Here is a 16,640-nt window from a genome sequence, read left to right as displayed (position 1 = left end):
AAATTAACTCAGTTTTAATCTCTCAAGTCTCTAATATCTGACCAGATACCTTCTTCTGCTGTAATAAAAAATTTATCAAAGATGCACCAATCAAAATGCTATCACCAGTTTTAGTCATCTAGTTTTTATAGAGTTGACTTGCAGATATCAGCTGTAGAGAGTACTGGTGTTCTTTTTTTAAAAGCTGAACCACGGAAATGTATGAAAACTCAATTAAGATTTAATAATTGTTTACATTAAAATCAGAGGTTATATCTTACAACCTGAAAAGGGAACGGTGTTTTACAATTGTTTTAAAACAAAGACAAAATAATGATTAACTCTTGAAACTTGGTGTCATATATAAGCAGTTGGCAGGGCTGGCATATTAACAGAAAATTTCCATGCATACATTCCAAAGCCAGCCTTTTTTAACCAGCTGGGGTAAAAATCTTGGCGGCATAAATCAGATCAACTTTGCCCAACCTCTTTCAGCCTTCCTGTTATCTGCAGAACAACTTGCTCTCTCTCGATCTCTATTTTGTAGAAAACTCCTCTGAATTCAGTAAAAGTGTTAATTGAAGAATGCTGTTCGTTGCAGCACTCTTCAGTTTGTTGCAGCGTTTGGTGAACTTAACTGAAAAAAAATATAGGACTTGAGGGTTCCCACTACTCAATGGCAGCTTTTCTGATTCCATTCAGCAGTGGATTTCTTGGTGCATCTCCAAAATTATTCTGAGTTGGTGTACGAACTGGCGGAAGACTGAGGGATAAAAATTGATTAGTTTTGTTGTGTTTGTTTTTTGTATGTGGTGGAGTGGGTTAATGCTTAAAGACAGTTTTGCTAAAGAGGCGATTTCTTCTCACAATTGATTTTTTTTGTCTACATATTAGGATGTCCTTCTCATCCAACCTCAATCACTATGGGATGATGCATGTAGCCAGTGTAAGCGACGTCCTGCTTGACACATCTTTTACACCACCCTGTCAACGTATGGGAGCCATGGTTTCTTTCCGTTCCTTCCAAGAGTTTACAAGGTCAGTTCCTCTTTTTTTTGGTACACATTTCATCTTTTGTTTTATTTTCAGGGTAGTTTTTGTCTATTAATTTAATTCAGATTTTAATGGTATAGAATTTTAAGTGTTTGTTATAAAGATTTGATACATTTTTTTTTATTTTATTTGATCTTCTCACAGGAACATTAATGATGTCCTGAGCTGCTTCTCTGACTCTCCACCTGCAAGTCCAATGTTCCCTGATGGAGGCAACCCTGTCCTGTATGGTGAAGAGGACAACAAGGTGATGAAAAGGAAAAGAAAATCAGTTTAGGATTATAACTGGCTTATATGTTTGTTTAACCTAAAACAAGTGTTACTTACTTTATCGTACAGAGCGTTCAGGACGAGCCAATCCACATTCTGAATGTGGCCATAAAGACAGACAGTGACATTGATGATGATGGCCTGGCAGCCATGTTTCTGGAGTTCACTCAATCCAACGTGAGATTATTTAAAAATAAAGCCTTTGTCTCTTATTCAAAAGAAACATCTAAAATGCACATGAAAGATCATAAAGTGCTAAAGTTGGCATTTGTTTTTCCCAGAAATCATTGCTGTTTGAACATGGCATCCGAAGACTGACATTCCTTGTTGCACAGAAGGTGAGTTCGGTTTAACATTTACTCCAAGAACACTGCCTCCTACTTTGCATGTCACCAATTGAGCAGTTCTAAATAGGCATGACGCAGAATATAACAAATGTACCACAAAGTCTTGCATGTTTCTTTCAGTAATTAATATTTGAAGTAAAATCTAATTGAACTACATTGCTGTGAAATTTACACTAATAATTTTAAATTAAGCTTATCTTCCCATTTCTTTCTCTGTTTCTTTCTGCATGCCTCGTTTTTGCTCATTTTTGATGGTAGGATTTCAGGAAACAAGTCAACTGTGAGGTGGACCAAAGGTTTCACGTAAGTATTTGGAGATGATTCAAGTCTGGTGTTCATTAACTGAGCAAAAGTTAGATGTTTTTAATTGTTTCCAATCAGCCTAATAAAGCACCTGATTAAATTACAGTGTTTTATAATAGAATCATACACCTTGAGGTTTTCCAGTTTCTGTCTCATTATAGCCACAAACTTCTTTGTGAGGGATTTCTTTCTTTTTTTCTTTTTTTTTTTGATAGACCAATAAAGTTCATAACCGTGCAGTGGAAGGGATTTAGTATGTGGTTCTTACACCCAGTTATGTTTCAGTTGGATTGGACAACCTTCTACCGTCTGTTTGCTGCAGCATGGCTTTTTGAAAACAAGGACTTCAGGAAGAGCTTTCCCATTGCCATTCTTCTTCCAATCTTAATCTAGATTATTGTACACAAGTAGCAGTTGTCCTGCTGACAGCTTCTCCCACTTGAGCTTTGCACCTATGCAGAAATTTTTGGATCCTTCAGACTGACAAATCTCCCCAATAGGTTATATTTGCACACCCCTTACTTCGCCAACAAGAAAAACAAATTGGGTTTAAACTACAAAAAATGTCCCTGTCTTCCAGCTCCACTATCATTTTCAACAATACCCTTTGATTTTTCTTTTTGTGGGGCTATAATGGGAGCCCAATCATGCTAACTGCCCTCCTGATACATGGAGGGTCTTTCACTAGTTTTCACCATTATGCAGCTCAGGGACTCACATTGTAAAATACTTCTTTTTTTTTCTATAAATATGTAATGCTAAGTGGAAGCGATGTTTAATCACAGTGCCAAATCATGTCTTTGGAGGTTTGCAGCTCTCTCATCATGGCGTCGGCTGTGAGTTGATAAGAGCATCTCCAATCTCCCCAGCATTGTTTTGGCAAGTGGGACACTTCATCTGATAACGTCAAACAGCGCTACCAGGCATTATTCAGAAGATCGCATGTCTCTGAGGAAAAAATATATTTTATTCATCAGCAGAGCAAGTGCTGCATGTATATGTAGCTTGTCAGTGCAGCAACGATAACTTGCTGCTTTTGTGAACACCCTGATTTTTTGACTGATAAATTATAGTAAGAAAACATCAATGCCGTGCATGGAGAACAGAATATGCAGCAGCTTTACTCATGGTGGAGCAGGAAAAGCTGAAACCATACTATGCTTTTTTGACTTTCTGCAAAGTTTATAGGTTTAAATGCTTAAAGGTCAACTGCAGAAGAATTTTTCATTCTTATAATGCATTTATTCATCTACATTTCATTCACAGAGAGAATTCCCCAAATTCTTCACATTCCGGGCAAGAGATAAGGTAGGAGTTGACCAAATAGACGCTTGTCCAACTTTTGCTAATTATCTTCTGTTGCTAACCTTAAACTGTTTAACATGCCTCTATTTCTATTATATAAATAAAAAAATAAAATAAAAAAAAGATTTACACCCCTCACCAATTCCTCAGCACTACTGAGTTTCATTCTCTATGAATCAGTAGTGGCTCCTCTTGTCCACCACGCCCGATAGTTTCTGTGCAACTGCACACCACTAAAACTCATTACAGTAATGAACTCTTTAATTATGTTCCCCATTTAAGAGAAATGACACCCATTAGCAGCTTCCTGAGATTAAGATTGTTCGGGATTTCATTTACTTAATACATTGTGTTGCTCCAAGGCGTCTCCCTACTCTTATATCAACTTGCTTCTAATATGTCCTCCTTCTACTGCTCCCAGTTGAAAGACAATTAGATAATATAACCAGAAAAAAATTATGTTTTGATGTGACTGGAAATAATCTTATTCAAAACTTATAACACTATCTCATCTGTCTTGTTTTGTTTTTTTTTCCTTAGTTTGAGGAGGACAGGATCTATCGGCACCTAGAGCCAGCTTTAGCGTTCCAGTTGGAGCTCAACCGCATGCGAAATTTTGCACTAACTGCCATTCCCTGTGCCAACCATAAGATGCACTTGTATTTGGGTGCAGCCCGTGTGGAGGTGGGGACAGAGGTCACTGACTATCGTTTCTTTGTTCGAGCAATTATCCGCCACTCTGATCTGGTCACAAAGGTAAGAAAATATAAAAATGCTATTAAAAAACATTTAAATAGCATCATTAAAATAATAGCTTTAAGAAGATGAAAAGTCTGCAAAATATTTTTGTAATTAGTCTAAGGATTAAACAGCAATTTTGCGATTATTCCTTCAGCTTCTCTGGTATCTACATCATTTGTAATGCATTAACTCAAGACAAGTCTGCAAAATCTTTTGTGCCCCCCTGACTTCATTAAGCATCTCTCTGAAGTAAACCGCTAACTGGTTTCTCACCATGTTACGCTTAATACAGCCAAAAAGCACCCAGTTCCACAGCAGGTTTTGCAGTGCACCTTTAACCATGAATGGTTATGTCTGTTTCTTTATGACCTTCATTAATACTGACCCATATTGGTATGTTTGTTTATAGGAAGCTTCCTTTGAATACCTTCACAATGAAGCAGAGCGTCTTCTGCTGGAAGCCATGGATGAACTGGAAGTGGCTTTTAACAACACAACCGTACGGACCGACTGTAACCACATCTTCCTCAACTTTGTCCCTACAGTCATCATGGATCCGTCAAAGGTTGGTAAAAAGTCCATCTCACAGAGATTATCATTATCCATAGTGAGTTTGGCTCTTAGTGATATGATTTTGTCCAAACATCAGATCGAGGAGTCTGTGCGGTCCATGGTGATGCGTTATGGCAGTCGTCTGTGGAAGCTCCGGGTCCTGCAAGCTGAACTGAAAATCAACATCCGCCTGACACCAACGGGAAAGCAGATTCCAATTCGCCTCTTCCTGACAAATGAGTCGGGCTACTACCTGGATATCAGCCTGTACAAGGAGGTCACTGACTCCCGAACGGGACAGGTGGGGCCCAAAGATCGACAGGTGGGGCACTCATCCATTTTCCATCCATCCTCTTTTTGTTTTCCTGTCTCAGGCGTCAGACGCCAAGTCCATTCTTAAAACCCATGTTTCTGGTCGCCTTCTGTAGCACTTTTTGATGATAGAATAATTTTTTTTTTTTTTTTAAAGAAAGGCAATTCTGATTGTCTTTTTTTATTTGATCTGGAAGGGATTAAGAATGGTTTGGTGCCTTTTGTCTGGTGGGCAGTTTTTTTTTTTTTGTTGCTTTTTTAAATGATGCTTCAGGCAGCAGATTAGGTAAGTATTGCCCTCATCCAGTCATTTAGCTCATAAACCTTCATCCATGTGATCCATCCATTGATATAATGTAGGTAAAAGAAAAAGGAAAAATGAAAGCAGACCTACATGAAACCATTACATCTTTTTTTGGTTTACATGGTATTTATTTATTTATTTTTTTTGCTTTCTGGGTGTTTTTGTTGCCCATTTCTCATTTCTCTAATAATTTGATTCACACTGGCTGAGATTCTATCAAATGTCTAAAGCTGCATCTCAATTTAGCTGTGAATCTGCTTTGTCACCTGTGTTGGGATATGTCATGCCCATCAGATGATTTATCGATTTATTTTCTACTTTTCCATTTAGATCCCAAACTTGAAGAAATGAAGTTAGTAAATGGACTCATTGTATAATTTGTCTTTCCAGATTATGTTCCAAGCATATGGTGACAAGCAAGGGCCCTTGCATGGCATGTTAATCAATACACCGTACGTGACAAAGGACCTGTTGCAGTCCAAGCGTTTCCAGGCACAATCTTTGGGCACCACATACGTCTACGACTTTCCAGAAATGTTCAGACAGGTATTTCACAGAAACACAATTCTTTGATTCCAGTATGGAATGTTGCACCTCTCATGACACTCATTGTTGACTTTTTTTTGTTGTTGTTTTGTTGTAGGCTCTGAAAAAGCTCTGGCACTCCAGTCAGGCTTATGCTTACCTACCTGAATGCCCCCCTCCTTCAGAGCTGCTCACCTTCACCGAGCTGGTTCTGGATGCACAGGGTCAGTTGGTGCAGATGAACAGACTGCCGGGAGGAAATGAGGTCAGCGATTCAGCATAGATGAACACATGAAATATAAAACAGAAGTTTTTCTATCAATCTTTTGACATCCTCTTCTTAAAGTGTGTAATACATGATTTGCTCTGTAGGGGTCTCTCTGTTGCTTTGGCTGTCTTGTTGAACTGTAAAGCTGCAAAGCTTACTTCAGGATCTTAGCTTATTAAAGTTGGAACTTTTTTTAGATTGAATTTACACCAAACAATAAAATATTTGTCAGCATGTGTGATTTATGTAATATTTATTTTAAGCGGGTCATTTTTTTTTTTTTAAGTTGAATCTTAATCACAAATGTTTTTTTTTAATTTCTAAACGGTCTGTGTTTTTTTAGATTGGCATGGTGGCATGGCGTATGACCCTGCGAACCCCAGAGTATCCAGCAGGACGGGAGATCATTATCATAAGCAATGACATAACTCACAAGATTGGCTCATTTGGACCTCAGGAGGATGTGCTTTTCCTTCGAGCCTCAGAGATGGCCAGGGAGAGTGGCATCCCTCGCATCTACATCGCAGCAAACAGTGGTGCCCGCATCGGCCTGGCTGAGGAGATCAGACACATGTTCCATGTAGCTTGGCAGGATCCAGCTGATCCATACAAGGTCAGCCAGACAAATGCTTTTTTCTACAGTCAGACAAATAAATTTTTAAAAATTTATTTATACCAAAAATGTGACCCTAGTTTTTTTTCTACAATATTTTTCAGTATTTTTAAATTCTTGAATTTGATTGTTACAATAGAACCATTTTCAGATTTATATTGTTCATCTTCTATAATTGACATTTTTATGCAATTTATTACGATCTCTTTATTCTCTATAGGGATTCAAGTATCTCTACCTCACACCTCAGGACTACAAAAAAGTCTCTGCTCTTAACTCTGTACATTGCGAGCATGTTGAAGATGGGGGTGAATCAAGGTAATGTTTCAGCTGATTTCTTATGATTACAAAATTATTGAGAAAGAAATTATTCCCTATCCCGCTGTGAGGAAAATCTGCATTGTTCTGTTGAAATTGTGTAAAATCTGAACATAAAAAACCTATCGGGTTCACGTTCGCGTTGTAAGCCCTACATTTTGTCTTGCAGGTACAAGATCACTGATATTATTGGAAAGGAAGAGGGGCTGGGTGTGGAGAATCTGAGAGGATCTGGAATGATTGCTGGAGAATCTTCTCTAGCTTATGAGGAGATCATCACCATGAATCTGGTAAAAAAAAAAAAGGAAAAAAAATATTTACGAAGCCTTTAATTGGAGCTGCTTTCTTCAAAAGCAGAGACTCCTTTTTTAATATTTTTTTCAGGCATTTTATATGATCTTAAGCACAAAGTAACTGAAAAGATTTAATATGGTTGCACTGAAAATATTTGATATATTTATAATGCATTGTTTCATAGGTGACTTGTCGAGCAATAGGCATTGGAGCCTATCTGGTGAGACTTGGACAGAGAACCATCCAAGTGGACAACTCTCACATAATCCTCACTGGAGCTGGGGCCCTCAACAAGGTAAAATGAGCTCCAATGCACAATCTGTATTTCAGCACAGCACAAAGACAATTAACTTTTTTTTGTTAGTAGAAACAGCATGAGCACCAAATGAGCTGTCTCTTAAATTAGCACCAATGATGAATCTGCATTTTAATGAGGAAATCTCTTAAAGGATTTATTAGTTGACTGCTAGAATGTGAGGCATTCGGGGGGGAGAAGTTGAGATAAAAGTGTGTTGGTAAAACATTGTTCTTTTTTTAACTTGTTTTCTTACTTAAAATAATGCTGTAGAAGGACCTCAATGGAAGACAAATGAGGTTTATGTGTGTCAAAATGAAGAGAATAATTCTGCTCTAATTTTTGTGGCTTGTTCCAACTCGCTGATCCTGCAATTTTCAGGCTGGCTCCTCTCTGCTTTGCTCTGTTCTACAAGGATTCCCTCTCTGACGGCAGCCACAGGCCTGCCTGCCACTCAAAGGGGAATAATTGAAAGCGAACCATGAAGCTGTATTTGCATAGAAATAGAGTGACATGCCAGAGGCTGCAGTGCAGGACACCCATATCATTTGTTTTTAATCAAAATGAAAAGTTTCGCTGATGCAGATTGTTTTTCTGCACACAATTGATGGGTGTGTGTGTGTGTATGAGTGTGTGTCTGTATGCTTCATTGCCTCCTGCTGTCTTGCTCTCCATTCTCTGTCCTTGTCAGTGCATTTTGATGACTCCATTTCAAATTATATGACACGCTGCAACATGGTAAACCATGCAAATGGCCAAATGATGGCATACAAATATTCCTGGAAGCTTGGTTATTAGATGCCCCCACTGTTTATCTCCATTTGTGGGAGCAGTGATTGTTATTTAAAAATGTTTGCAGTAATATTTCTGTTTATAATGATGTGAAATAGTATTTGCCCCCTTGCAAATTTCTTGTATTTGTTTTTGTGACAAATTTATGTTTAAAATCTATCAAACTGTAAAAGCAGACAGAGGTAAGATAACTGAATACAATTAGGAGTTTAAGTAAGCTGTTCAAGTCAACATGGGTAGCTTTAAAAAAAAAAATCTTTAATAATAACAGGTTGGCCCAGTTTTGGTGGCAACAACTACCAATATTTTACCGTGAAACGGACGAATCAAAGCTTTAGAAATTTAGATTTTTCTGCTAACTTCATGCCGTCAGATAGAGTTCATTTAGATATTTTTATTCTACTGATCAGGATGTTTTGATGCAGCCAGTCTCGGTAAGAAACAAGAAACAAACACAGGAATTTATCCCAAAAAAGCTCTTTTTTTTTTTTTTTCAACAGAATATATCTGTTGTTAAAATACATTTTAAAGCAGCTTTTTGTATGACCTTTGTTTGATATTGAAAAACATGTAATCTGCAACATTTAAGTGGAACCCCCCCCAAAAAATAGTAGAAATCTTGAAGTAGCAAATAGGTGTTTTTTTGGTTTTTTTTGTAACACAGTTGTATATTAACTGTATATTTAGCAGTCTTGAGTAAAGTGAGGAATATTTTTCTGCTAATCCGTCATGTGGATTCTTGGCTATTAACTGAAAGTTAATAGGGAGCAGCAGGCGGCCACCAGGAGATCATCATTTCATTAGCTGCTATGAAACACTCAGATTTTCATGGGGAGTGGATTGTAACTAGGACCACAAATACCCCAGTGAGCTGTTGCTACCAGTTGGGCCCTGGGTTTCTTCCTCCCAGTCATCTCTCCCTGTCCCTTGTCCAATATCTCCTCCTCTCTTCGCCATGGAATCTTAATGAAGCAGGCGATGGCCGGAGGCACAGAGGTTTTGTGTATGTCAAGGTGACTGTAATGTTTCTTGGGGCTGCCGCCTCTCCTGACAGCTTTAGGAGAGTGCCCCAGATTTGTAGCCAGATACATAACCATTAATGGTAATAAAGAAAGTAAATGATGGCTGAAAAGGTGAGAGCTGAGGGTAGGGATTGAGCTCCACTCTGATGTTTATGGAACCATGTCAGCGCCCAGCCACCTGTTCTGAGCTGCTTATGAAAATCGGGTGGGTTGAATTTATGGCTTCAGGTTAACACCTGAGTGACGTAGAGAGAAAAGAAGTTTGAAGCTTCCAGCTTTGTTCTTTTACAACAGACTGTTAGCTGGCTGCATCTGGATGGTTCAAAAAAGAAACCAGTTTTTCACTGGGGAAAAGGTGGTAGGATTAACCCGGGGCTGCCTCTGTGGACGATGACCTGCTCCTGCTGAGATACTGCGCTCTCCTGCTGCTTATCACCTGTATTGACAAAAGGTGCTGTTCTTTTGAACGTCCTTATGTGTGTCCGATCTCATTAAGCTTAGCAATACAGCACCGATAATACCCTCTGTTGTTGATGTTCTGGTTGAGACCATGAAAGGATCATTACACTGTAGGTTCAGTTTTACTTTGAAAATGTTTGAGCAATGTTTGGATTAACCCGAGGCTGTGGTTCCTCTCAAAGGTTTCCCTGTGTGTGATATGATCAAAGGTGCAAAAAGAAATGCATTACCTTTCAAAAGAATTAATATCCTTTAAACTTTGCACATTTTTTTAACAGCTCAACCACAAAGGTTAATGTATTTTTGGGGCATTTTAATGAAGATCAACGCAGTTAAACATAATTGAGAAATGGAGGATTTTTGATGCATGATTGCCTGCATTTAATTTAGTCATACAGTAATGGTAATAATCATTTGCATTTAGGCCAAAAAGTTTGTTTTTTTTTGTCTCATCTGAGCAACTCGTCTTCTTCAACATTTGCCTTTTTTTTTTTTCTTTGAATGCCTTTGAAGAACAGATTTATTCTATAGTCAGTTTACCCTAATAACTAATAATGTGACATCTGAAGGTAATTGTTGGCTCATAATATTTAGTAATATCAGAGCCCCTGATATCTGATATATCAGAATTAAAGGGGCTGATAGGGATTTCCTGAAATGCATTGCAAGATTTTTCTGACAGTTTTTTATTAATTTGTATAGAACCATATTTTATGAAACACTAAAATATATACTGAAACCCTGATACAGTTCATAGTGTGTCAGGGTTTGGTTGAGGATAGAGGACCCAAATGCAGAGGCAGGGAGAGGTGGGTTTCTTGAAGATTTAATTGAATGTTAACAAACAACTGAGGCAGGAATCCAAAAATCCAACATGAAAAATGTAAAACAAACTAGAACCATGGAGACATCAGGGTAAAAAGGAACGTGGAGTCAGGGAAAGACGAGTAGAGACAAAGTAAGACGAGGAACCAGCACTGAGGAACTGCACAAGGAGAGTATTTATGGGAGACTGAACAAAGAGAGGACTAACGAGCTGATTGGGAGCAGGTGTGAAGAGAGGAGTGTAGAAAAGAGCTAGCTAGGGAAAAGGAGACCAACACATTGCAACAAATAAAAACCTAAGAACTCAAATATATCCAGAAAACACCACAAAATAGGAATTAAACCAATAAAACTAGAAAACATGGAGCAAAGTAAAACTGAATACTCAAAAGAATACATAACAGAACCAAGACCGTGACATGTGACGTTTATAAACCCTTTTGTAAGACACTAAAGATATCGTGTTTTCCAGACTATAGAGCACACCTCTCTATAAAACATGTCCATAAATTTTTTTTTTGAAAAAAAAAATGGAAACTTACATTCTGAACTGTCCCCCCACCAAACCTCTAGGGGGAGTTCTACATATAGCCCCTGGAGTAGGGATGAATGAGAATGCTAGCTCCTGTTAGCTTGTTAGGTCACAGCAGTAAAAGCTTTTACTGAAAGATGGGGCTTTGTCAGCTCTTTATTTCACCTCTGCAAGAGTTGAGCCCAGTCACTTCATTGATTAGGCAGCTTTAATGAGGGAACTAAATGTCATTTGTTTTCCGCCGTGCCTGCTGCTAGCATGTTCTTGTGCTAAATGTAAATTAGCCACTTATTCTTTCATTTCCAAATTTGACTTCCCCCTCTGGCAGTTAGTAAAAGTAAACAGAAAAGCTGCACCTTCTCATAAGCCGCATGGTTCAAGGTGTGCGACAAAAGTAGCGGCTTATAGTCCGGAAAGTGCAGTAATCAGTGGATGTTTATATACTGAGATTACGCGTGATTACTTTATCTGTTTATTTATTTTATCATTAACATTTGAAACCAAAGTCAGATTCCTTGTTTGTCTTTACAGCTTGTCCAGCTCAGCTGAGTCTGATTATTGATTAAGTTCAAGGATGGATCAGATTAGAATACTGTGTTTTTATGATATTGACCGTATTTTGTTCTCAAATATAAATTTCTGCATTGGTCTTCACAGGTGCTGGGCAGAGAGGTTTACACTTCCAACAACCAACTTGGTGGAATTCAGATCATGCACAACAACGGTGTGACCCACAGTACTGTCTGTGATGATTTCGAGGGCGTCTTTAACTTGTTGCAGTGGCTTTCCTACATGCCCAAGGTAGTTTTCCTCCTCCGCCTTTCACACACATAAGATGGAAAAGTGACTTCCTGTGAGTTTATAAAGTTTATATTTTTTCCATAGTGTAAATCCAGTCCAGTGCCCATCATCAGCGCCAAGGATCCCATAGATCGGCTGGTGGAGTTTTTGCCGACCAAAACTCCTTATGATCCTCGCTGGATGCTGATGGGACGTCAAAGTAAGTCCCATATGATTATGAAATTGACAAATTTTCCATCCTAATATGTTTCACCTTAGAGATAAAACAAGATTTTACGACGAAGAGTAAATATTTCAAACAATACTTTGAAGATGTATTTTTGATTACCTGTAATAAAACTTTAAACTTATAGATTACTTGAAAGCAGATTTCTTTCTTCAAACCCAGGTCGAGAAGACTTGATCTTTTGAAACGTACAGATTTATCATTTCAGATCAAGAGACAAATGTTCAAATGGTACATTAAAAGATAAAGGCTTTTGATTAAAAAAATAAAACTATTAAAGGTGCCCATGTCAGCAACAAAATGTGTGCAGTAGATCTCCCTCTTCAGGTTAAAGATTAGTGTAATTACAGAGAATTTGAAGTACGTTGTGGGAACTCTGTCAGCTTCTGTGTTAGTGAGGAGGGACGAGGCCTAATTGAACGGTAACCTCAAAGGCTGGAGAAGTTTCTCAGTGTGTGCAAGCAGAAAAACCGCTGAGCCCAGCTGGTTATATAGTCATCCATCATGGGTGCTGCCAAGTGCACAAAAGGAAAAAAAAATAGGCAAGTGTGTTGTGAGACAGAATCCAGAAGCAAGTTAAAGAAATGGATAATTAAATAGAAATCGAACAAAACTTTTAGCATTGTCTTATTGCCCTAAGTTTCCTCTTGTTTCTAAAGCTCCAAAAGGTTCCTGGCAGAGCGGCTTCTTTGACCAAGGCTCCTTCATGGAGATCATGCAGCCATGGGCACAGAGTGTGGTGGTGGGCAGAGCCAGGTATGTTCAAGCGTTGGCATTAACAGAGACTAACACACACCAGATTTCTGGAGTTGCTTTTCCACAAAACCCCTAACTGGTTTCTTTTTTTCAGACTGGGAGGGATACCTACAGGGGTTGTGGCTGTAGAAACCAGGACGGTGGAGCTATCGATCCCAGCCGATCCAGCCAATCTGGACTCGGAGGCAAAGGTAAGATTCACTTACAGGGAGAGTTAAAAAGTCTGCCTTGCAAGTAAAGTATTTACCCTGCTTGAACTTTTCTAAAGGCTTTATACAAAACAAAAACGTTAAAGTTTAGAAGTAATTTCATTTCATTGTACAACAGTCCCAAACCAAATTTAAGGAGCGGCTTTTAAGTGCCATCACATAGGCAATAGACAAATAATACGCAATACAACATAAGCCTTTGACATATGTACTGTACTTGGGAAAATGATGATGCCTTGATTTAAAATGTGCAAAGTTATGTGCTGTTCATTTGAATTTGGCTACCAGTTCACTGATACTCCTAAATATAATATTATGCTAACAGCAAAGCAAAAATTGGTAATCTAAATAAGTACTTTTTTCTAAAAATCAGTGCATTGTTTTCTTGAATTGAGGAGGTAAGGCAAGGCAAGGTATAGCAAATTTATTTGTATAGCACAATTCAGTACAAAGACAATGCAAAGTGCTTTACATGATTAAAATACAGGAAGATAAAACAGAATCAAAGAAAGTAGGGAAAAAAATAAAAAAATAAATAAAAAATAAATAAAATAAAAAAATGCAGAAACAAAAAAAGAATATTAAAAACAGTTGGATTAAAGAAAATATGTTTTAGTTGAAACACTTTGCCAATGGAACAAGACAATTTGCATTTAAATCAGAAAAAACAATTGCATTGTCTTATTTCAAATGCGTATCACTTATTTATCTTATTTTAAGAGTAAAAATGCTCATTCCATTGGCAAATCATCTTATTTGCCTGCTCAAATTAATGGTAAATAAACTTTGAGAACATTTTACTTATTTCTAGATCGTTTTTGCAGTGAGTTGCCTTTAGAAGTGTTCTGTTTATTGAACAGATTCCAATGTGTGTGTAATCTAATTAGATTAAATGTGTAGGGTTCCTCTTCAGTCTGGTATTTTGTTTCAGTATATATTAGGACTGGATGAGAGATGGGAAAAATGAAATAATATTGAAAAAGATGCACATTCCCGGACTTCTTTCTTTCGACCTTGTCTCATCACTTATCTCCGCACTTCTTTCCCTCCTTGTGTCCTTTCCTTTGTGTCCTTCCTTACTTTTTTTTGTCTTTTCTGTCTTTGAGTGTTTTTCTTCTTCTCGCCCCCTGTATCTATTGTTACATGTCTGTTTTCTCCCTCTATTATTTCCATCATTTTCTTATTTTCTGTATTGTGAAAAGGTGTGATATTTTTACATGTAGCGAGGTTAAAAAGTGGAAAAGCTCAGTGACTATAAATGCCTTGGCAGCATGGCTGGGATAATAACCATGGTAATGATGCTGTATATCTCCTTTTTCTACATTTAGGTCATCCAGCAGGCAGGGCAGGTGTGGTTCCCAGACTCTGCTTTTAAAACGGCACAGGCCATTAAGGATCTGAACCGGGAGGGTTTACCTCTCATTGTGTTTTCCAACTGGAGAGGCTTTTCTGGGGGAATGAAAGGTATTTCTGGATCTTTTATTAGTCAGTATCAGTCAGAACACATTTTTGTGATCTAACTTGAAATTATTCTTTTTAGACATGTACGACCAGGTGTTGAAGTTCGGGGCCTACATCGTGGATGGACTGAGAGAGTACAAGCAGCCTGTTTTGGTTTATATCCCCCCTCAGGCTGAGCTGAGAGGTGGCTCCTGGGTGGTCATAGATCCCACCATCAACCCCCGTCACATGGAGATGTATGCAGATAAGGACAGCCGGTGAGTTTGTGAAGCTGAGAAAAATTCTCAGTACCGTATTTTCCAGACTATAGGCCTTTTTTCCCACACTTTGAACCATGCGGCTTATAAGAAGGTGCGGCTTTTCTGTGGATTTTTCCTAACTGCCAGAGGGGGAAGTCAAAGTTGGAGATGAAAGAATAATGGGCTAATTTTCATTCAGCACAAGAACATGCTAACAGCAGACATGACGGAGAACAAATGTCTCAAATTCCCACATTTTGACATTTATTTGCCCAATTCAAGCTGCCAAACAAATGAAGAGACTGAGCTCAACTACTAAATAAAGAGCTGACAAAGCCCCATCTTTCAGTAGATTCTCTTACTGCAGTGAGACAACGAGCTAACGGGAGCTAGCATTCTTCTTCTTCCCTAATCCAGGTGCTATATGTAGAGCTCCCCCTACAGGTTTGGTGGGAGACAGTTCAGTGGCTTATAGGCCGGTGCGGCTTATAAATGTACATTTCCAGTTTTTAAAAAAAATGTAATGGGCAGGGTCTGCAGTAAGGTGTGCTATGCAGTCCAGAAAATTCCTTTTAAAAAGGGTTGCAAATGATTCAAATTTTGGAAATTCACAGGAGAATCTTAAACTCCAGAAAATGCTTTTAGATTTCATGAGATACTCCGACACAAGGATCTACTGCTTAGTTGTAGTGGGGGGGACTTTCTGCTGCAGTACCAGCGAGGCTGATCCAAATGCATGTCATAATCAATGGAGCTAAATAAAGATAGCATCTTTAGATTTCATTTGCTTAAAAAGTTGAAAACTGCTTGTTGTTTTATTTATTTTACAGTAATGATCAACTATCACATAAAATCTAAATGTGAAAAAACAAACGTGTGGTTCCAAACAGCTTTGTCATCTCGATTGTGTCTTGTTTTTCAGAGGTGGCGTGTTGGAGCCTGAAGGAACAGTGGAGATCAAGTTTAGAAGGAAGGATCTGGTGAAGACCATGAGACGAGTAGATCCGGTCTACATGGGCTTGGCGGAAAGACTCGGTGAGATCCGACCCTGTTTTTAACTAGATCTTTCTTTACTTCCTCCTTTTAGTGAGTGAGCCGCCCATCAGGTGGGACCATGTGTGCTTTCCCTGCCCTGCCTTATTTGGTGTTGATTGTGTCATCTTCACTGCAGTCCCTGGGGAGACATGTCAATCACAGCCCACTCGGATCAATCACTAACTCCCCTGTGCAGGGTATTGATTTTGATGCTGCACTGGTTTGGTGCTTTCAGCAAAACATGATGGAATAAAGGTAGACTTCTGGAGGGCTAGAGAGCTTACAGATTGGAATTGACAGAAACCAGCAAGGGGTTTGTGGAGGGCCTGCAAAACGAAATGCTGTTGGAGACAGTTGATTTTTAGCTTCATTCATGAGTGGAACCTGAATTGATATTTGAGGGATAAGGACAACATGAATTATGAATACACACTGGGAATGCTTTATGAATTTTAGTCTTTTAGATTTAAACATCACATGAATTTGTTTTAACAATTATTTATGCAGTATTTTATCAGTTGCTTATGGCAATCGGGACCTAAGACGGTTATTCTATGATTTTTTTATAGTCTAATTTAATCAAAATGGTTGATTTAAAAGGAACCAAACAGAAAAATAAAGTCTAGTGTTTCCAAGGCACTTTAATGATCCAATCTAGTAACAGAAAGGTAAATGGTGCCTTGCTTTTGTCAGGTGGATGCTGTAATTTCATGTCTGTTTTTCAAACCATTTGGTTTCTGCAAACATGCGGCTCCAGTCCTACCAGTGGTCAACATCTAGGCAGGCCTTATATAAAGGTTTTTC

The 16,640-nt window shown here is 38.4% G+C and overlaps 1 protein-coding gene across 1 annotated transcript in view; it reads left to right on the top strand.

Annotated features, from left to right (window-relative positions):
* Window positions 1-16,640, top strand: part of acaca (acetyl-CoA carboxylase alpha) — a 45,913-nt gene that overhangs the window by 21,183 nt on the left and 8,090 nt on the right. The window contains exons 28-49 of the mRNA XM_038289187.1: window positions 874-1,017; window positions 1,177-1,279; window positions 1,372-1,479; window positions 1,584-1,640; window positions 1,908-1,952; window positions 3,219-3,260; window positions 3,798-4,013; window positions 4,408-4,563; window positions 4,648-4,851; window positions 5,557-5,712; window positions 5,810-5,956; window positions 6,303-6,572; window positions 6,793-6,890; window positions 7,060-7,180; window positions 7,369-7,479; window positions 11,767-11,910; window positions 11,995-12,109; window positions 12,796-12,892; window positions 12,987-13,083; window positions 14,430-14,565; window positions 14,642-14,819; window positions 15,724-15,836. Of these exons, the coding sequence (XP_038145115.1) occupies window positions 874-1,017; window positions 1,177-1,279; window positions 1,372-1,479; window positions 1,584-1,640; window positions 1,908-1,952; window positions 3,219-3,260; window positions 3,798-4,013; window positions 4,408-4,563; window positions 4,648-4,851; window positions 5,557-5,712; window positions 5,810-5,956; window positions 6,303-6,572; window positions 6,793-6,890; window positions 7,060-7,180; window positions 7,369-7,479; window positions 11,767-11,910; window positions 11,995-12,109; window positions 12,796-12,892; window positions 12,987-13,083; window positions 14,430-14,565; window positions 14,642-14,819; window positions 15,724-15,836 (2,858 nt within the window). The remainder of the gene's footprint in view (window positions 1-873; window positions 1,018-1,176; window positions 1,280-1,371; window positions 1,480-1,583; window positions 1,641-1,907; window positions 1,953-3,218; window positions 3,261-3,797; window positions 4,014-4,407; window positions 4,564-4,647; window positions 4,852-5,556; window positions 5,713-5,809; window positions 5,957-6,302; window positions 6,573-6,792; window positions 6,891-7,059; window positions 7,181-7,368; window positions 7,480-11,766; window positions 11,911-11,994; window positions 12,110-12,795; window positions 12,893-12,986; window positions 13,084-14,429; window positions 14,566-14,641; window positions 14,820-15,723; window positions 15,837-16,640) is intronic.

Source organism: Cyprinodon tularosa, unplaced genomic scaffold, assembly GCF_016077235.1.
Source record: "Cyprinodon tularosa strain WSP-4 unplaced genomic scaffold, ASM1607723v1 ctg265, whole genome shotgun sequence".
In the NCBI taxonomy this organism is placed as follows: domain Eukaryota; kingdom Metazoa; phylum Chordata; class Actinopteri; order Cyprinodontiformes; family Cyprinodontidae; genus Cyprinodon; species Cyprinodon tularosa.
This window is presented reverse-complemented; position numbering and strand designations above follow the sequence as displayed.